Source organism: Engystomops pustulosus, chromosome 6, assembly GCF_040894005.1.
Source record: "Engystomops pustulosus chromosome 6, aEngPut4.maternal, whole genome shotgun sequence".
Classification (NCBI taxonomy): domain Eukaryota; kingdom Metazoa; phylum Chordata; class Amphibia; order Anura; family Leptodactylidae; genus Engystomops; species Engystomops pustulosus.
In genome coordinates, this window is record NC_092416.1 from 86,155,637 (window position 1) to 86,177,813 (window position 22,177).

The 22,177-nt window shown below is 45.0% G+C and overlaps 1 protein-coding gene across 2 annotated transcripts; it reads left to right on the forward strand.

Moving 5' to 3' along the window:
• Positions 1 to 9,485: 9,485 nt before the first annotated feature.
• Positions 9,486 to 21,544, forward strand: LOC140063928 (ferritin, lower subunit). 2 transcript variants are annotated; one of them, XM_072110217.1, is made up of 4 exons: positions 9,486 to 9,642; positions 10,378 to 10,524; positions 19,996 to 20,121; positions 21,268 to 21,544. In XM_072110217.1, exons 1-4 carry the CDS (start codon positions 9,541 to 9,543, stop codon positions 21,412 to 21,414), a joined length of 522 nt encoding a protein of 173 aa, XP_071966318.1. In that variant the 5' UTR covers positions 9,486 to 9,540; the 3' UTR covers positions 21,415 to 21,544. The 2 variants fall into 2 exon arrangements, with proteins under 2 accessions (XP_071966318.1, XP_071966319.1); XM_072110218.1 differs by lacking the exon at positions 21,268 to 21,544 and adding an exon at positions 21,075 to 21,149.
• Positions 21,545 to 22,177: the final 633 nt, after the last annotated feature.

Here is a 22,177-nt window from a genome sequence, read left to right on the forward strand (position 1 = left end):
TTTTAAAACATGATGAGTAGAGATAACTTAGTGTCCTTATCAGATTCTGCAGTCTCTATAAGGCCGCGGTCACACGTACCGCTAGGCGTCCGTTCATAACGCCACGCTAGCGCACAGGTGGCGGTCCTCGGCCCGAACGCACATGTGTTTCCAGAGAAACGCGTGCGTTCGGCCCGTAGACCTCCCCCTGTGCGCAAGCGTCGCATTATGAACGGACGCCTAGCGGTACGTGTGGCCTGCGCCCAGGGCTGGTTCTAGACAAAGTGGGGCCCCAAAATAAAACTATTTTATGACCAGTCACAGTCTGTAAGCGGCTCCATTTAGTATGGTAAAACAAACGATAATATCGAGAATTTTATAGCCGATAAACAAATGATAGGGAGATTGATGGGCAGCACGGCGACTCAGTGGTTAGCACTACAGCCTTGCAGCGCTGGTCAACATCTGCAAAGAGTTTGCATGTTCTCTCGGTGCTGCAGCGCTGTGTAATCTGTGTGTGCTATATAAATAAAGAATTATTAATTATAATTATGATAGAAGATAAACATGAAAGAGGAAGAGAAAAAGAAGATTGATTAATAAATAGAGAAAAAGTGACATATATAAATGGTCAGATTATAGGAGATAGATAACTAGACAGATAGATGATAAGCATCTTCACCCGGGAATTCAACAAAGGGTATTAACCCCTTCACCGCCCAATATTTCTGGATATTTTGTTGCATTATTTGACCAGAGCAATTTTTATAAATTTAACCTTTAAAATAAAATTGAAATCACAGCAAAAAGAAAAACCCAACAGATCACATAATTTCTGAAAGCAGAAACTTGCCCCATTTTCAAAATTACATTAAAGAGTTTATAGACAGAGGCGCCTTCATGTAATTTTGATTCAAACTGAGACATTTTATAAAAAATACTTAACATTTGACTTTGATGGCAAAAAATGTGCTCTAAACAGAAAATATTTAAAAAACTATCATGGAATAAAAGGGAATAAGAGTTCCCTTGTCCCTGTGTTCTTAGATAGTTCTGGAAAAGAGAGGGTTAAAAACATAAATATTAGTTGTTATTATCCCTTATCAAAATGTAGTAACATCTAAAGTGAATATTTCCATTATCTGTGAGGTGCAGCAGCTCCTGTGTGCAGCAAATTCTCCCTGCAGCATGATGGCTAAGAATCTGGAGGGGGCTACACTTCAGGGGGCTGTATCTCTGGCTCTGTGACACATAGAGCCTCACTTCTTTTTTCCTGTGAAAGAAGAGAGTCTCCTCTTTTATATGAATCTAAATAAATTTTTCATGTTTTTCTGAGTGTCAGGAAAACGGAGATATTAACTGTTAAACTGCCGTCGGGAGTGATTTTTATAAATAAAAATGGCACCTGATATTCTCACTTTAAACCTGAATATCTTTGGATTCTTAGCACCTACAAACAAAATTCAAGATTCATTTGAAAGAAGAGATCATCCCCTTTCAGATTATCCCCTACCCTTAGCGCCGGCCCTGACCGCAGCCTAACTGCCCTGATCAGTCTGCCCTGAGGATGACTCCTCCTGCAGTGCTCAATCATCTGGCAGCGGCTGCTGACATGTTACACCTGTGTCTGGACTTTTTGGAGCTCTTCCTCTCTTCAGTAGCATCTAGAGCAAAAGACACAGACGTTACCATATGCACATAACATGTAGATAACAGGCACAAGGAGTTCAGGAGTCATCACTTACTTTACCTGTGGGTAGACTCTGCTGCCTGCTGAGTGCTACCCACGCCGCACGCTTACCTCGTTTACACAACATCTTGCGCTACCAGAACACTCTGCGCGTGAGCAGAAGCAGATCAGCACCGCAGCAACCCGGAAGTCGAGAAACACATTGGGCAGATTTACTTACCTGGTCCTGTCGCGATCCCCTAGGTGCATTCTCCGACGAGGATGATGTCCGGCGCGATTCTTCAAAATCGTGCGTCCATTTTCCTGCATCTGTCACTTCCGTGCTGAGGTCCGCCGGAGTTCACCTTCTTCTTCCTGGTGCATGTGATTGCATTGTCTTGCGACACAATTTGAATTGTAAATCCTGCGTTTAGTCAAATCAGTCGGGTTGTCCGTCGACCACACCACACCCCCCGATTTGTGTCGCATGCAAGTTGGTGCAATCACTTGCACAAAAAACCCCACTTAAATGCAGCGAAAATAGTCGGAAAACCCGACGAAAATGCGCTGTGCGGACCCTTAGTAAATGTGCCCCATTGTGCGCCCTGAGCATAGAGCATAACCACCGAGTCCGTCAGAACTGACGCACAAGCACAGGAGAGCCGGGCAATGGAGACCCCAACCAATGAGAGATGGAAGACGGAGAAGCACAGGCTCGAGGTAAACGGCGTAAACACAGGGAACATTTGCATAGAATAACAAAGTTAAACTTACCGCAAAGATGGCGTCCTGTGTCATGCAGGGACCCTGTAACACACACTGTTTGCAACTTAATAGTAGAAGTCCCAAAGGCACAGATACCCAGGCCGTGGAACAGGGAGTCAAGCTCAACCAGCATGTCTTCTGGAGTTACTTCTTATCCACAGAAGAAAAAAACATGTGTGCTCATTGCCTTGGGGGTATCTTATATGGAGTCAGCCTGCCAATCACTATTGCTAATTGTTATCTTCTGTCCAATAGGAGAACATAGACTTAACCCATTCAGTGCTGCCTGAGGACGACCAGGAAATGCTGTATATACTGGATGCGCATGTATGTTGTATATATTGGATGCATGAGTGTATGCTGTATATGTCGGTTGTGTGCGTATATATGCTGTAGATACTGGATGCGTGTGTGTATATATGCTGTATATCTGTGTGTATGTAGTATATGTTGTCAATTTGAAATGTATATACTGTGTATAAATCTGTAGACACGTGTATGAGTGTAAAAATGATTGTGATTGTGTAAAAACATGCATGTGTTTTTAAGGAAATGGTCTTCTATGGAGCCCAGCCTCTGCTGGTTACGCTCCTGAACAGAAAATTTAATTAGATCATCGACGGCATCCTTGTTGCCGATGTAATTGAAATATGATTGTCTCTTACTGTGTCTGAACTCAGGTGCCAGGGTCATGCCGCCACATGAGTTCACTGTTAAGGGGCCCACTGAGGCTCTATCGCCCAGGGGCCCAGTGAAACTTGGAGCCGGCCCTGGCTGCCTCTCTGTATACTTACAGAGACCAAGGGTGAAGAGAGACACATTGCTGGACCGGAACACCAGAGGGGGGTAAGTACAGCTGCTTGTTTTTACAGCCTCTCCACTGGCTAAAAATATACAAGCAAGGTCAACCCATTTAACTCTTTACCTGTACTTCATGCTGCTGTTAAGGAATCATACAGACATGTGGTTCGCTGCATAATGCAGCAAACACCCACCACTAACACCAATTGCAGGTGGTAAACCTTTGATTGCCGCCGGCAAAGCTGCTGATGACAATTAAAAAATGGTGGCGCCAACTTTGTTTGGATCGGCGCTCCCTGTGATGTCATCAGGGAGCAGCGATCTGTTGCCATGACAGCCTAGGGTCATACAAAGAACCAAGGCTGTTTTGGTTTAGCCCTTCTATTACAATTTGTACATTGTAATAGATAAAGTGGAAAATCCGAATAAACTGCCATACTGTAATGTGGTAGTATATGGTAGGGTCAATCAGACAACCTGCGGTTAAAGTACCCTAGGGGGTCTGAAAAATAAACATTTTAAAAAAAGGGGAAAAAAAGAAAAAACCTTAAAGTTCAAAACACAGCCACTTTCCCTAGAACAAGTTAAATCATAAACATGTTAGGTATCACCATGTCCCAAAATGTTTGGTTTCTCAAAATATAATAATGGTTATTTCTGGCGTTGAACCACATAACCGAAAATAGCTACCAAATGTCCGAAAAGCTACTTTTTTGCATTTTTGCATGTTCGTTTATGCAAAACTATGCCAGGTCAGACCTGGTGTAGTTTTGCCCGACCTAAGTTTCTTCATGTATCCGGCGGGACACAGGGTGGGGTGCATGGCTACTATGTTCCTCTCGCTCTTATGCTAGCGTAGTTATTGTTTTGTGACGGCACAATTTCTTATCTGTATTTGGCAGGAAGCACCGTATACATGAGCAATCAGCATATTTTGCTGTTAATTCATGGGTAGGGTACAGGTTACTGTGGTCAAAGCACTAAACAGCATTAGGCCGGCGGCACACGTGGCCGTCGGCCTTACACAGTTTTATTTACACAATCAATGAGATAACGTGAGTTTGGTTAAAAAATACAGATATCTGAAATATTGCCCTTCTGCAGGCCTTCTCTGAAAACTAGGTGGCCAAGCAGTGTCACAGTTTGCTAACAATTTATCCAAAATTAATCAATTATTTAACCTTTCCTCTTACAGAGTCTGAGGTGCACCACGAAGCACAGATAAGTACTGTAGTACTAGTGTTAATAAAGAGGAGCCCGGCAGACATTCTTTAGCTAAACAGCAGTGGTCGCAGGTTGTCTTTTTGGGATAGTTGTTTCTTGTTTTGGGGGTACTATGTGATCCAAGATACAACTGTCCATATTTCACAGTTATTTGCTTTTTGAGAATGCAATTCCACCAAGATGTTTCTCTGCTTTGCCCTCAAGGAAACTAATTATTAATTCTTGCACTAAATATGTGCTCTTTGTTTCCAGCTGTACAAAGTAGCTGGAATAAGTCAGAGACATGGGAGGGGAAGCTAGGCATGTGCTCCAGATGCTGGGTATCTAGATTGGGTGCCACCAGGCCACCGTGCCAGGTTATTTAAAAAGAACCCGTCAGGCAAATTAACCCCCTAAACTAAATATATTTTCATAACCTGCCATTAGAAAGCATTGCCTCTATCCCTTCATTGTCCCTCTACATGCCTGTAAACTTAAGCAATGAGATCCTAAAGCTGTATGCAAATGACCTGTGAGATGTCCAATGAGTCATTATCATATTTAAGCTGTCCAGCTTATTCATGAGTGGGAGGCACAGCCACACCCCCAGTGCTTGACTGACAGCGTGTATAAGGTATGAGGTATAATGGTGTAATGGGTCCTCCTTGTGCTTCCTGGTGCTGGCACCCCATGCAGCCTGTTTGTATGAGATACTTCTGTACACATGACTGACAGCCTGTATAATGGTGTGATGTATAATGGTGTAATGTCTCCTCCATGTGCTTCCTGGTGCTGGCGGCCCCGGCAGCTTGTGTGTGTATAGGAGCGATACAAAGCTCCAGGCAGCCGTGTTATAGCAGAACATGTCAGGAACATGTGTAACTTATGTCTGTGTCTCACACATGTGTATAGCAGAACATGTCAGGTACTTGTGTAGCTGATATCTGTGTCTCACACATGTGTATAGCAGAACATGTCAGGTACTTGTGTAGCTGATATCTGTGTCTCACACATGTGTATAGCAGAACATGTCAGGTAAGTGTGTAGCTGATGTCTGTGTCTCACACTTGTGTATGGGAGGACAGAGCATGCCAGCAGGTAAAGCACAGACACTAGCAATGCTTTACTATACATTACACATAGACATGAGCAGGGGGAGGAGAGGGGTAACAGGCGTGACCTAACATTTACATAATAAAGAAAAGATGATTTCAGAATGATTAACATATGAATTGACTAGATAAAGGCTGGGATGGGATCCTTGTGAGCTGCTCCTACAGTTAGTAGTGACAGAAATAGTGACAGAGACCTGATGACAGGTGTCCCTTAAAGGGCTGGGCAGCCAACTAAATCCTAACTAAATCGAAACAGTTTTGACCATACAATATTAGCCCTGTGTGTCTGGACCTCCAGGTTTTTTATAGCCCTTCTTCAGCTTTTTATTGTGTAAACTGCTGGTAGACCCTATTTAAGTTGTCACGTTACTGGGCTGCATTCATATGTAGTATCCAAAATCAGTAGTGGATTATAATATAGCGCACCTCAAAAATACAGACAAAAAAAACGTAGAGGAGAAAATGCCAAGTTAAGACACTTTAACATTTAACAGCAATGAAGCCAAATGTATAGTACCATTTGAAAACATATGCGTACTGTGAACGCACCCTCAGGCCTTGGTCACACGTTCCGCTAGCAGTCAGTTCATAATGTGACACTAGCGCGCCTCGGCCAATCGCATATGCGTTTCCAGGGAAATCCATGCGATTGATAACCTGATTACATTGGGGTGTTTCAATTTTGGGTGATGCCATACATCACATTTTTTGACCGTTTTAAAGTACGGTATGTGCTTTCAGTCCGTTTAAAAATGCATCCATTATCAATGTGTTAATGCAAATGCTTTGTTAAGGCATGCATTAACATCGCAATACATTGCTTTTTTTTAAACGCAAATGTTAACAATAATTAGGCAAATCATCTCTCCTCAGCTGTTGTAATGAGTTTCAAAACGCAATGAAAACCCAACCAAAACCATGACCGTGCCTGAGCGTTTAATGAACGTACAGGAAATGCAATCTTAATTCGATGTGTGATTGGGGGTGGATCCTTTTAATTGCGTTTCATAATGCAGTAAAAACGCCACAAGTGAACAGAACCACAGAATATGCCAGTAGGTGAGGACTCATTCAAACTTCATTTAGTGATAAATCAATAGAAATGGTTTATGTCCCAACTCCTTAGATTGACAACTATCTCAAAAGGACATTAAAATTCATAAATTTTATTAGGGTATTTTTTAAAAATAAGTGGAGCTGCCTACAATCATATTGTTATATAGGGCCACATAAACAAGACAAACATACAATTATTGTAGTGTATCCTCCAACACGTTAGACATTCCTGTATGCAAGATGGTAGAGCTGCATTGTGCAGTTATGCAGCACCTAGCCCACTCGCCAGTGTCATACTGAGTGTCGGAGACGATTAATCTACAATACAAGTGGTGCTAGACCCGTGTGCTCGGCACTTGGCTCAGTTCACATATGAGGGTCTGCACCTATTATGACCATACGTCAATTGAAGCCTGACGCGTTTCCCCGCTATGTATATTGAGGTAGCGGTTCATCAGAGGACTATTACGATGGTGATCCCCTATCCTGCATCTGTCTTAACTAGCCTTCAGCATTGATATCAGCTCACTAGCTAACTTAAAGTACAGTGGGATCGGTCACGCTAGTATGGTGACATACGCCGGCGTTTGTTTGGCCGCGCGTGATGCCGGCGTCCCGGGCTATTTAAAGATTAAGCACCGCCCACCAAGAGGAGGAGGAGGGGCGGTTCCCAGGGTGCTTGACGTCACCGAACACTCCCCACATCAATCGATGGGATCCTCCGCACGTCACAGCTCCGGGGCCCAATCAGGGGCCGTAGAGTTCGACCGTGGTGGTACCCACACCGATCACAGAGAGCATGACAGCCAATGCATTCCTATAGGTAAAGTATCCTACCACCTCCTCATAAATTCGCTACATCGCGATAGCGTTTCTTGAGGTACTTGATCGCGGTTCCTAATGAACCCTCAACATATAATACATTTGTGGGTTGGATGAGCCGGAGGTGTAAACACATTGAGGGGAAACATACAGAGGTAAACAGAGTCACATAGTCACATAAATATAACAAAAGTCCCAGAGGTATGTCACTAACAGGAAGTGATCAGGTGTCAGAATATTATTTACAAAGTTTAAATTCTGTCGAGAGTTGAGTAAACAAGGTGTTTATTTACAAATTGTTTATGAAGTGTTTATTTACAGTGTTTGAGGTCCTTTAAATACATAGAGTAAACAGGAACCCCCACATGGCTAAATGACAAAGTTGGTGGTATAGTATACAGATCTACTTGGTCACCACTTGTCATCAAACAAACAGGCATGAATAGATATTCAGGGACTATGTCTAAATGAAACAGGCATAGGCAATATGTTCATTTAGCCCATCCGGTTGAACTGTCCCCAGGTCATGCCTGTTTGTTTGATGACAAGTGGTGACCAAGTAGATCTGTATACTATACCACCAACTTTGTCATTTAGCCATGTGGGGGTTCCTGTTTACTCTATGTATTTAAAGGACCTCAAACACTGTAAATAAACACTTCATAAACAATTTGTAAATAAACACCTTGTTTACTCAACTCTCGACAGAATTTAAACTTTGTAAATAATATTCTGACACCTGATCACTTCCTGTTAGTGACATACCTCTGGGACCTTTGTTATATTTATGTGACTATGTGACTCTGTTTACCTCTGTATGTTTCCCCTCAATGTGTTTACACCTCCGGCTCATCCAACCCACAAATGTATTATATGTTGAGGGTTCATTAGGAACCGCGATCAAGTACCTCAAGAAACGCTATCGCGATGTAGCGAATTTATGAGGAGGTGGTAGGATACTTTACCTATAGGAATGCATTGGCTGTCATGCTCTCTGTGATCGGTGTGGGTACCACCACGGTCGAACTCTACGGCCCCTGATTGGGCCCCGGAGCTGTGACGTGCGGAGGATCCCATCGATTGATGTGGGGAGTGTTCGGTGACGTCAAGCACCCTGGGAACCGCCCCTCCTCCTCCTCTTGGTGGGCGGTGCTTAATCTTTAAATAGCCCGGGACGCCGGCATCACGCGCGGCCAAACAAACGCCGGCGTATGTCACCATACTAGCATGACCGATCCCACTGTACTTTAAGTTAGCTAGTGAGCTGATATCAATGCTGAAGGCTAGTTAAGACAGATGCAGGATAGGGGATCACCATCGTAATAGTCCTCTGATGAACCGCTACCTCAATATACATAGCGGGGAAACGCGTCAGGCTTCAATTGACGTATGGTCATAATAGGTGCAGACCCTCATATGTGAACTGAGCCAAGTGCCGAGCACACGGGTCTAGCACCACTTGTATTGTAGATTAATCGTCTTCGACACTCAGTATGACACTGGCGAGTGGGCTAGGTGCTGCATAACTGCACAATGCAGCTCTACCATCTTGCATACAGGAATGTCTAACGTGTTGGAGGATACACTACAATAATTGTATGTTTGTCTTGTTTATGTGGCCCTATATAACAATATGATTGTAGGCAGCTCCACTTATTTTTAAAAAATACCCTAATAAAATTTATGAATTTTAATGTCCTTTTGAGATAGTTGTCAAACTTCATTTAGTGCAGACTTGTCCTGAAACAATGAGGTATTATCCTATTGTTCTAGTTCACGTCCATGACGATTATTCACGTGACACGGGCAGCAGGCATGCATGCAATATTAGGAACTCGAAGTGTCGCAGACAACAACATTTCAGAGGGAAAAGGAAAAAATATGTATAATTCAACAATCAACTATCCTGAAAACTTGTGTAGTTTTGTGTTAAACATTGTCCATGTCATCACACAGCGTGCTAGGAGAAGATGTGTGCTAGGCCTTGCCTGTGTTTACTATCTGAGCCCTGCTGTGGATGGGAGGGGATAGCCATGTTTTAGGAGGGACTTCTCACCCCTGCAGCCTCTATAAAGGGGGGAGGGGCAGCTTGTCCCTATTCATTCATCTGCCTGCATTGTACACATAATCATGGAGTCCCAGATCAGGCACAACTTCCACCAGGATTGTGAGGCGGGCCTCAACCGCACAGTGAACCTGAAATACCACAGCTCCTACATCTACCTGTCTATGGTGAGCCCCTTCCACGTTGTGTCCTTGCTGTGCGTCTGAATAAAGTGCCATGTAAACATTTCCTGTGCCTTCTTGTACTAAACTTTCACCCTCTCCTGTCTGTAGCTGCACTATGCTCCTATGTTTTCAGTAGTAGAAATTCTCACAAATGACATTGTCTAGGAAAATACAAATAAAATATGCTGACAGGCTCCTTCTGGGGTTTATGAAGGAAGCGCATATATACACAGGCAGTTTATAGATAAACGTCTATGGATACATGTTATGTAAACATTTCCTCTGTGTTACGTACCCACATAGATACATGCTGGGGGTTGAGATTTAACATTGCAAGGAATGGAATTTTATAAAGTCTTGTGAACCCTTTCATGCAGGTTTTGTAAGATATTTTTTTTTTTATCTTGCATAAAATTGCAGTTGCTGGTAAAATATATTTGTTGAATACCACTTCCACCCCCCTGAATTGAATATATATGCTTATATAGGAGGTGGAGGAGATGAAATGCACCCGGGCACCTCTGGCAATGCTTATGTCACATACACAGGGGACTGGTTCAGCTGGGAAATACCTCTAAAGGCATTAGTCATTGACCATCTGGAATATAGCACATACATTTCCTCAAATAAGTTAGACACGTGATTCGTTTTTGTCTCTTAATATATAAGAATCTGTATATGAAGCACGTATAATTTAAAGGTCATATATAATCAAGTTTTCCCTCTGTTTTTGTGTAGGCTTCTTATTTTGACCGTGATGATGTAGCACTTGCTAATTTTTCCAAGTTTTTCCGAGAGCGTTCAGAAGAGGAGAAGGAACATGCAGAAAAACTTATTAAGTATCAAAACCAGAGAGGAGGACGTGTCTATCTTCAGAGCATTGAGGTGACCTGTCAGTCCATGCTTACCTTTTTATTAATAACTACCTCTTGCAAGGTGGAGGCAGATTTGTACTATTAGAGGGTTTATGCAGGGAGTTATCTGTTTATAGATGCTGACTAGAGATGAGCGAACATGCTCGTCCGAGCTTGATGCTCGGTCGAGCATTAGGGTACTCGAAACTGCTCGTTGCTCGGACGAATACTTCGCCCGCTCGAGAAAATGGCAGCTCCCGCCGTTTTGCTTTTTGGCGGCCAGAAACAGAGCCAATCACAAGCCAGGAGACTCTGCACTCCACCCAGCATGACGTGGTACCCTTACACGTCGATAGCAGTGGTTGGCTGGCCAGATCAGGTGACCCTGGGATAGACTAGCCGCTGCCCGCGCTGCTCGGATCATTCTGTGTCTGGATGCCGCTAGGGAGAGAGCTGCTGCTGGTCAGGGAAAGCGTTAGGGTGTTCTATTAGCTTACTGTTAGGCAGGAGTGATTCTCAAAGAACCCAACAGCCCTTCTTAGGGCTACAATAACGTTCTACTTTTTTTATTTTAATTTGCATCTAGTACCATTTTGTGAGGAATTAGCAGGGGGACTTGCTACCGTTGTGTTTAGCTCTTAGTGGCACACATATCCATAGCAAAGACCGAAGTGGGAAAATTTAGTAGGGGTTGGATTTCAATTAGGCACTAACTCAGTGTCATCTCATCTGGCATAGTAGTGTGCTTTGATACTTGGCTAGAAAATAGCCATAGGAGAATACAAAGAGCTTACTTACGCATACAGTAGCGTTCTATATATTTGATTTCTGGTTGATCTGCTGGTGGCTGTACTTTCTGCAGTGCATGTACTAGCCAATTCTGAGCAATTTGTAGTGAGACTTGCGACCGCTGTGTTCTGCGCTTAGTGACGCACATATCCATAGCAAAGACCGAAGTGGGAAAATTTAGTAGGGGTTGGATTTCAATTAGGCACTAACTCAGTGTCATCTCATCTGGCATAGTAGTGTGCTTTGATACTTGGCTAGAAAATAGCCATAGGAGAATACAAAGAGCTTACTTACGCATACAGTAGCGTTCTATATATTTGATTTCTGGTTGATCTGCTGGTGGCTGTACTTTCTGCAGTGCATGTACTAGCCAATTCTGAGCAATTTGTAGTGAGACTTGCGACCGCTGTGTTCTGCGCTTAGTGACGCACATATCCATAGCAAAGACCGAAGTGGGAAAATTTAGTAGGGGTTGGATTTCAATTAGGCACTAACTCAGTGTCATCTCATCTGGCATAGTAGTGTGCTTTGATACTTGGCTAGAAAATAGCCATAGGAGAATACAAAGAGCTTACTTACGCATACAGTAGCGTTCTATATATTTGATTTCTGGTTGATCTGCTGGTGGCTGTACTTTCTGCAGTGCATGTACTAGCCAATTCTGAGCAATTTGTAGTGAGACTTGCGACCGCTGTGTTCTGCGCTTAGTGACGCACATATCCATAGCAAAGACCGAAGTGGGAAAATTTAGTAGGGGTTGGATTTCAATTAGGCACTAACTCAGTGTCATCTCATCTGGCATAGTAGTGTGCTTTGATACTTGGCTAGAAAATAGCCATAGGAGAATACAAAGAGCTTACTTACGCATACAGTAGCGTTCTATATATTTGATTTCTGGTTGATCTGCTGGTGGCTGTACTTTCTGCAGTGCATGTACTAGCCAATTCTGAGCAATTTGTAGTGAGACTTGCGACCGCTGTGTTCTGCGCTTAGTGACGCACATATCCATAGCAAAGACCGAAGTGGGAAAATTTAGTAGGGGTTGGATTTCAATTAGGCACTAACTCAGTGTCATCTCATCTGGCATAGTAGTGTGCTTTGATACTTGGCTAGAAAATAGCCATAGGAGAATACAAAGAGCTTACTTACGCATACAGTAGCGTTCTATATATTTGATTTCTGGTTGATCTGCTGGTGGCTGTACTTTCTGCAGTGCATGTACTAGCCAATTCTGAGCAATTTGTAGTGAGACTTGCGACCGCTGTGTTCTGCGCTTAGTGACGCACATATCCATAGCAAAGACCGAAGTGGGAAAATTTAGTAGGGGTTGGATTTCAATTAGGCACTAACTCAGTGTCATCTCATCTGGCATAGTAGTGTGCTTTGATACTTGGCTAGAAAATAGCCATAGCAATAGGATAGCATTGTTTGGTTTTAAAAACTCAAAAAAAAACAAAAAACACAAAAAAAAAAAAAAAAAGTAAAAAAAAAAAATAAAGTTATAACTCTCATTTTAAAAATGTTTAACCCGAGGGCTAGGGGTAGAGGACGAGGGCGGGGACGTGGGCGTCCAACTACTGCAGGGGTCAGAGGCCGTGGTCCTGGGCGGGGTGAGACACCACCTGCTGATGAGGGAGCAGGGGAACGCCGCAGAGCTACACTCCCTAGGTTCATGTCTGAAGTTACTGGGACTCGTGGTAGAGCACTGTTGAGGCCAGAACAGTGCGAACAGGTGATGTCGTGGATTGCTGACAATGCTTCGAGCAATTTGTCCACCACCAGTCAGTCTTCCACGCAGTCCACCCATGTCACCGAAATCGGCACTCCTCCAGCTCCTGCACCTCAGCCTCCTCCCCCCCAGTCTGCCCCCTCCCAGGAAAATTTGGCATTTGAACCGGCATACTCTGAGGAACTGTTTTCTGGACCCTTCCCACAGTCACAAACCACTTGTCCGGTTGCTGCTGAGCAATTTTCCGATGCCCAGGTTTTCCAACAGTCACAGTCTGTGGGTGATGATGACCTTCTTGACGTAGTGGAAGTGTGTAAAGAGGTGTCCGACGATGAGGAGACACGGTTGTCAGACAGTGGGGAAGTTGTTGTCAGGGCAGGAAGTCCGAGGGGGGAGCAGACTGAGGGATCGGAGGATGATGAGGTGACAGACCCAAGCTGGGTTGAGAGGCCGGGTGAACACAGTGCTTCTGAGACGGAGGAGAGTCCTCGACCAGAACAGGTTGGAAGAGGCAGTGGTGGGGCCAGACGGAGAGGCAGGGCCAGAGCTGGTGCATCAGCGCCAAATGTGTCAACTAGTGAAGCTCCCGTGGCGAGGGCTCCTGCGGCGAGGGCTAGATCTTCAGAAGTCTGGAGGTTCTTTAAGGAAACACCGGATGACCGACGGACTGTGGTGTGCAACATTTGCCAAACCAGGCTCAGCAGGGGTTCCACCACTACTAGCTTAACTACCACCAGTATGCGCAGGCATATGAATGCTAAACACCCCACTCAGTGGCAACAAGCCCGTTCACCTCCGGCCGTGCACACCACTGCTCCTTCCCCTGTGTCAGCTGCTAGTCAGCCCCCTGCCCAGGACCCTGCCACAAAAACCCCATCGTCGCCTCCACGATCCTCCACAGCATCCACCAGCGTTCAGCTCTCCATACCCCAGACGCTGGAGCGAAAACGCAAATATAGTGCAACCCACCCGCACGCCCAAGCCCTTAATGTGCACATCTCCAGATTGCTTAGCCTGGAGATGCTGCCCTATAGGCTAGTAGAGACCGAGGCCTTTCGCAACCTCATGGCGGCGGCCGCCCCTCGGTATTCGGTCCCCAGCCGCCACTACTTTTCCCGATGTGCCGTCCCAGCCCTGCACCAGCACGTGTCAGACAACATCATCCGTGCCCTGACCAACGCCGTTTCTGACAAGGTCCACCTGACCATTGACACGTGGACGAGTGCTGCCGGGCAGGGCCACTATATATCGCTGACGGCACATTGGGTTAACTTGGTGGAGGCTGGGACCGAGTCTGACACTGGGGCTGCTCATATACTGCCGACGCCGAGGATTGCGGGGCCTACCTCGGTCCAGGTGTTTCAGGCCTACTATGCCTCCTCCTCCTCCCACCCCTCCTCCACCTCCTCCTCCGAACTACCATCCGTGGGCACGGCGCCATCAGTCGGTAGCTCTAGGCACAGCAGCAGTGCCGTCGCTAAGCGACAGCAGGCGGTGCTCAAACTGCTGAGCCTAGGCGACAAAAGGCACACCGCCCAAGAGCTATTACAGGGCATCACGGCGCAGACTGATCTGTGGCTGGCACCGCTGAACCTCAAGCCGGGAATGGTTGTGTGTGACAACGGCCGTAACCTGGTGGCGGCTCTGCAACTCGGCAGACTGACACATGTGCCATGCCTGGCCCATGTGTTAAATCTGATAGTTCAGCGTTTCCTCAAGACATACCCCAATCTGTCTGATTTGCTCACGAAGGTGCGCCGCATCTGTGCGCATTTCAGGAAGTCCAGCCCAGATGCTGCCACTCTCAGGGCAGCGCAGCGCCGCCTCCAACTGCCCGCTCACCGACTGTTGTGCGACGTGCCCACGAGGTGGAATTCAACACTGACCATGTTATCCAGAGTTTACCAGCAGCGCAGAGCGATTGTAGACTGCCAGATGTCAACTTCCACCAGAACTGGTAGTCAGGTCAGTCAGCTTCCTCAAGTCTACAATGAGGAGTGGACGTGGATGTCTGATATTTGTCAGGTGCTGAGTAACTTTGAGGAGTCAACACAGATGGTCAGTGGCGATGCCGCCATCATCAGCCTCACCATCCCGCTGCTTGGCCTGTTGAAAAACTCTCTGGTCAGCATGAAGTCGGAAGCTTTGCGCTCGTCACAAGAGACAGGGGAAGAATATTCCCTTGTTGATAGCCAAAGCACCCTCAGGTCTGTTTCTCAGCGCATATCGGAGGAGGTGGAGGTGGAGGAGGATGAGGAGGAAGAGGAGGAGAATGTTGGTGAGACACAAGAGGGGACCATTGTTGAGTCCTTTACTGTTCAGCGTGTATGGGCAGAAGAAGAGGAGTTGGAGGAGTTGGAGGAGGAGGAAATGGACAGTCAGGCCAGTGAGGGGAGTGAATTCTTACGCGTTGGTACTCTGGCGCATATGGCAGATTTCATGCTAGGCTGCCTATCCCGTGACCCTCGCGTTCAAAGAATTTATTCCAGCACCGATTACTGGGTGTTCACTCTCCTGGACCCACGGTACAAGCAAAATCTTTCCACTCTCATCCCTGCAGAGGAAAGGAGTGTGAGAATGCATGAATACCAGCAGGCCCTGGTGCACAAGCTGAAACAGTATTTCCCTTCTGACAGCGCTAGCGGCAGAGTGCGTAGTTCTGCGGGACAAGTAGCGAGGGAGAGTAGGCGAGCAGGCAGCTTGTCCAGCACTGGCAAGGGTACGCTTTACAAGGCTTTTGCCAGCTTTATGTCACCCCAGCAAGACACTGTCACCTGTCCCCAGTCTCGGCAGAGTAGGGCTGATCTTTACAGAAAGATGGTGAGGGAGTACGTAGCTGACCATACCATCGTCCTAAATGATCACACAGCTCCCTACAACTACTGGGTTTCAAAGCTGGACATGTGGCACGAACTGGCGCTGTACGCCTTGGAGGTTCTTGCCTGCCCTGCCGCTAGCGTCTTGTCCGAGCGGGTTTTCAGTGCAGCTGGTGGCATCATCACCGATAAGCGTACACGCCTGTCGACTGACAGCGCTGACAGGCTGACGCTTATTAAAATGAATAAAGGCTGGATTTCTCAGAATTTCCAATCTCCACCAGGTGAAGGAAGCTCAACCTGAATAATTGATCCACTCCTCCTCCTCCTCATTTTCCTCCTTCTCCTCCTCTTTGTACAGTAAAGCAGAGGAAAATGGCTATTTTTTGACAGGGCCCACTGGCTCTTGCTATAGTACTTCATGCATTTAATTTTTCTGGAGGGCCACCTACCCGGTCCTCTGTTTGAAACAATTTTTGTGAGTGCCACATACAGGCACTCAATCTATTCCATTTTACTGCAGGGCCACCTACCTGCTCCTCTGGTTTGAAACATTTTTGGGACTGCCACATACAGGCACTCAATCTATTCCATTTTACTGGAGGGCCACCTACCTGCTCCTCTGGTTTGAAAAATTTTTGGGACTGCCACATACAGGCACTCAATCTATTCCATTTTACTGCAGGGCCACCTACCTGCTCCTCTGGTTTGAAACATTTTTGGGACTGCCACATACAGGCACTCAATCTATTCCATTTTACTGGAGGGCCACCTACCTGCTCCTCTGGTTTGAAAAATGTTTGGGACTGCCACATACAGGCACTATCCAAATTAAATTGTCTCCATAGCAGCCTCCACACGTTGTCTCCATTGCTACCTCCAAAAGTCGTCCATATAGCTGCCTCCATACATCGTCCCTTTATCAAACGAGGTGTGTCAGGCAGAAATTTGGGTTGTTTTCATGGATTCCACATCAAAGTTGTTAACTTTGTCGCCACCCTGCTGTGTTATCCACAAAATATACTGGCAAACTTTTACCATTTAGGGATATTATTTCAGCGCTTCTTGCGCATCTGTTTACATTCCCCTCACCCGGCATATTCTAAACTTATAAGAACGCTACTACACTTGATCTTATACAAAAGGTTCTTAGAAGTGCTGTTTGGGGAGTAGCCTAGAGACAGGGGCTTGAATTGGCGAAAGCTCGCCTGGCAGCGGAGCGCCAGCTCCATGCGCATCATGCGCTTCTTGCGCATCTGTTTACATTCCCCTCACCCGGCATATCCTAAACTTATAAGAACGCTACTACACTTGATCTTATACAAAAGGTTCTTAGAAGTGCTGTTTGGGGAGTAGCCTAGAGACAGGGGCTTGAATTGGCGAAAGCTCGCCTGGCAGCGGAGCGCCAGCTCCATGCGCATCATGCGCTTCTTGCGCATCTGTTTACATTCCCCTCACCCGCCATATCCCAAACTTATAAGAACGCTACTACACTTAACTTGGTGCAGGCTGGGACCGAGTCTGACCCTGGGGCTGGTCATATACTGCCGACGCAGAGAATTGCGGGGCCTACCTCGGTCCAGGTCTCAAAGGCCTACTATACCTCCTCCCACCCCTCCTCCACCTCCTCCTCCTCCGAATTACCATCCGTGGGCATGGCGCCATCAGTCGGTAGCTCTAGGCACAGCAGCAGTGCCGTCGCTAAGCGACAGCAGGCGGTGCTGAAACTGCTGAGCCTAGGCGATAAAAGGCACACCGCCCAAGAGCTATTACAGGGCATTCCACATCAAAGTTGTTAACTTTGTCGCCACCCTGCTGTGTAATCCACAAAATATACTTGCAAACTTTTACCATTTAGGGATATTATTTCAGCGCTTCTTGCGCATCTGTTTACATTCCCCTCACCCGCCATATCCTAAACTTATAAGAACGCTACTACACTTGATCTTATACAAAAGGTTCTTAGAAGTGCTGTTTGGGGAGTAGCCTAGAGACAGGGGCTTGGATTGGCAAAAGCTCGCCTGGCTGCAGAGCGCCAGCTCCATCCCAAGATCCAACTAACATAGTTGCAGCACCTTTAATCTACTACTAGTTCACTGCCTCCATAATAATAATAATAATAATCTTTATTTATATAGCGTCATCATATTCTGTAGCGCTTTACAAATCATAGGAAACAAATACAAATGTAATGTAACAGAGCACAACATTTGTATGGAACAACAGGAGTGAGGTCCCTGCTCGCCAGAGCTTACGGTTTATGAAGATGATGGGGTAACACGAGGTAAAAGAATATTTAATGGTCAAGCCATTCTTCTTAGGGAATAGAAAAAAATATAATAAATGGAATTGCTGTCGCTTGAACCACTCAGCCGTCATCTTATATACCAGGTCCAGGGTGAATGGGACTGCAGAGAAGTCTGGTGCCTGTTGGTTGCTGGATAACAGATGGGAGGACGACACAGGACGGGTTAGTAGAAGAGTTAAAACTTCATGCAGTTAATGAGTGTTATAGGCTTGCCTAAAGAAATGGGTTTTAAGAGCACGTTTGAAACTTTGGAGGTTAGGTATTAGTCTGATAGTCCAGGGCAGAGCATTCCATAGAATTGGTGCAGCTCTAGAGAAGTCTTGGAGACGCGAGTGGGAGGTCCGCACTAGGGTAGAGGTTAATCTAAGATCACTGGCGGATCTAAGAGCACGGGTTGGGCGATAGACTGAGATAAGAGAGGAGAGGTAGGGGGGTGCAGCATTATACAGAGCTTTATGGATGAGGGTTATTATTATTTTAAACTGTATTCGAAAGGAGACTGGCAGCCAGTGCAGCGACTGGCATGAACTGTAAGCATACATGGTCCCCTTATCAAACGAGCTGTGTCAGGCAGAATTTTGGGTTGTTTTCATGGCTTCCATGTTAACTTTGTCGCCACCCTGCTGTGTAATCCACAAAATATACTGGCAAACTTTTATCATGTACCGATATTATTTGAGCGCTTCTTGCTCACCTCCTTTGGTTCCTCTCTGACACCCATTGGTTTGAAGCCTGAGTCCAATTAGGGTATGTCGCCATGCCACTCTCCAGCCTGCTGCCTCTGCCTCTGCATGCCGTCCCCTATAGTGTCAGGGTCAATTATTGGATGTTTTACATGCTATCTAGCTTCATTCTGTCACTCTGTCATGGCCATGCTGTTGCCCATAATTTCGGCATAATGGTGCGATTAAGCAGCCTCAGAGGCATCCATGCATGCTGCCCCTGCTGTTTCCTGTCCATTTCCGTGGTGTTTCCATCCTTTTCTGAGGTTCCCAGGTGTTTGGCCAAGCTTCCCTGTGCAGAGCCTTGGTCCCCTTGAAAAATGCTCGAGTCTCCCATTGACTTCAATGGGGTTCGTTATTCGAGACGAGCACTCGAGCATCGGGAAAAGTTCGTCTCGAATAACGAGTACCCGAGCATTTTAGTGTTCGCTCATCTCTAATGCTGACCCATAAGGTTTTTACATTGAGCTGTTATCTAGCAACCCATAACCAGCTTCTGCTCTATCTCGGTGCAACAGTAACAACCGATAAAAGGAGGAGATGTAAAGAATTTAGTTTCCAGCTGAAACATGACAAAATATATGATGCTGAGGCAAATGGTTATGTGGAGAATAAAATGGACTGCATTGCTGACATCTTTACTTTTCAGTTAGTACATGTATAGTATTATTCTGTAATGCCAAAGACTGTAGAAATGTCAAACTATTACTTGAACTACTACATGAAAGATCCATGTGGATTTGGTCCTCCATGATGTTACTGTCATAGCCTTCCTATGTAGGTGTTTGTTCCCTAATGATAAGTACTGGTGCATATTATAGGAGTTGCTTTACACATCGCCATGTTAATGCCTGCCTCCTTTGTTCTATTGCAAGGGCCAAAAGCTGGCTTCTGTTGGCATGAGTGGAAATCCGTTTTTTCTTGTATATAGTTTAGGTGCTAGACAATGATGCTAATATATGCCCTAAGATACCATGCAAACTTTGCACATGCTATATGGCTGCTGACCATTCAGATATGCAACTTGGATTCATCTTTGTGGGTGGCAAAGATAATGGTGGAACAGGGAAAGAGAAATGGTTATACATGTATCGGTAGCTGTAACTAGATATAGACTATATGATATTGTCTCTATTAGAAACCAGAAAAGGACGACTGGACGAATGGTTTAGAAGCGCTGCAGATGGCTCTGAAGCTGGAGAAGACCGTAAACCAAGCTCTGCTGGATCTGCATGGTGTTGCTGGTGATAAAAATGACCCCCATGTAAGAGAAAATCTGTGTTAAAACTAGTAATACTACTCATTCAGCACATAAGTTGCTAAATAAAAGGTTTTTTTTTTTTTTTAACTGTGAGAGGCTGCAATTGCACTGGGTCACTGAAGGCTATATAACCTGAAAACCTTGTTTTCATGACCTTACTGAAAACATGATGCTGAATTTGTAAATGGGGCATGGAAGCCTTGAAACCTTGTTCAACACTAAACTAATGATGCTTGGTAGGAGTAGGCCACAAACCTTTTATTGATTTGAATTGAGGGTTTATTGGAGAGCATCAACATTTTATTAAGTATTAAAACTTAGCAATGTTACTACTTTCTTTAAAAGCACAGATCCATCAAGGGCAACTAATAATCCATATATATCTCCACATAATGGGGTGACGAAAGTCCTTCCGGACTACAAATATGCACAGTGATGGCCAACCTATGACACGCGTGTCAGTGCTGACACGCATAGCCATTTTCAGTGACATGCGGCCGCCGGAGAGTTAAGTTTCATCCTCGGCTCCTACACGGCCAGGTGCAGTAGCCAGGGGGCTGAGAGATTGTCCAGCACATTGTAATAAATAGATGTAGTATGGCAGTACATGGTAGGATCAATCAGACAACCTAGGATTAAAGTACCCTAGAAGTTAAATAATTATACATATTTGTTATTTAAAACTATAAATATCACAAAATTATGTTTTTTTTTTTTGTCAAGGTGACACACCACCCGAGTTATGCTCGGTTTTTTTTTTCTGGCGAATTTTGACACACCAAGCTCAAAAGGTTGCCCATCACTGAATATGCAGGTCATAATAAATCATGGGATTAATGTACCTTTACCAGGAATCTACTGAATATAAGAAAAAAATGTACTTGCCTTGCTCAAGCTATCTGGCAATAACATTTGTAAATTGATTGTTTCATGTACTTCTCTCCAAAACTTTTTAGACGTCTCCTTCAACAGTGCCAACATCCTTCCCATACACCAACTTTAAGGTGCTTCAGTGACCTGCAACTATAGTAGATCTTGATCTCTAAGTGATGCATCCAATGTAAAGGACACATGTGTTTGTTTTTTTTTTTTTACTAATATTACCATTATTTTATTTTTTTATTTTTTTTTTTCTTTCCATTTCTGCAGATGACAGATTTCTTGGAGTCTCCGTTCTTGTCTGAGAGTACAGAGACCATAAAAAAGCTTGGAGATTACATAACCAGCCTAAAGAAGCTGTGGAGTAGCCATCCTGGTATGGCAGAATATTTGTTCAACAAACACACACTGGGCTAAATTCTCAGCAGTATCCTACCTCTCGTTTAATGTTTCTTTTAAGGCCGTGAAATGGACATGAATTTTATCAGTAACAGAAACATTCCTCCCTTACCAGCATCATATTGGCAATAAAATATTTTGTACTGAATCTATTTTGTGGGGTTGTGTGATTGTGTCGCACATTGCTGTATGTAAATGTGCATCTACCACCAGGATATATTAAATGCATTTTTAAAGAAAGTGTTAGCGCACAAGGCAAAACACATCATCAATTGCATATGTATAATTTATTTATTTTTATTGTAACAAGGGTTTTGCTTGTTAATCGTTAAAATGTAAAACACGGTCCAACTAATATAACGTGTACTGTATGCGTTTCTTCCAATGCAAAACACAATAGAAATGCATCCTGTGAATACAGCCTTCATAGTCTATACCTGGCCCCGGTCTATTTTCGGTCAACCACAGCCCTTTATGCACCCCAACACACAATCAAAACAATAAAACTAAGGCCCCATGCACACAAACATCGGGGGGGACTATGTACGGCCGCAGGCTTGCGGGTGTACATATGTCCCCCAAAGATGGCAATGGCTGCTCTGTACATGGGGGGGGGGGGGAAGACAGGACATGTCGCATACGTTCGTGTGCATGAGGCCAGATACTTACCTCCCTGCGCCCACAGGAATGGCATCGGCACATGCTGCCTGGGTCCTCCACAGAATAGAGTGGTGTAGGCAAACAGGTTTTGTCTGCGCTGCTCTGAATATCAAAAGAGATA

Excerpts from the sequence above, each read along its gene's own strand:
- LOC140063928 (XM_072110217.1), top strand. The coding sequence starts at position 9,541 with ATGGAGTCCCAGATCAGGCACAACTTCCACCAGGATTGTGAGGCGGGC. Across the intron at positions 9,643-10,377 it reads CCTACATCTACCTGTCTATG|GCTTCTTATTTTGACCGTGA; the intron begins GTGAGCCCCTTC and ends GTTTTTGTGTAG. Across the intron at positions 10,525-19,995 it reads TCTATCTTCAGAGCATTGAG|AAACCAGAAAAGGACGACTG; the intron begins GTGACCTGTCAG and ends TGTCTCTATTAG.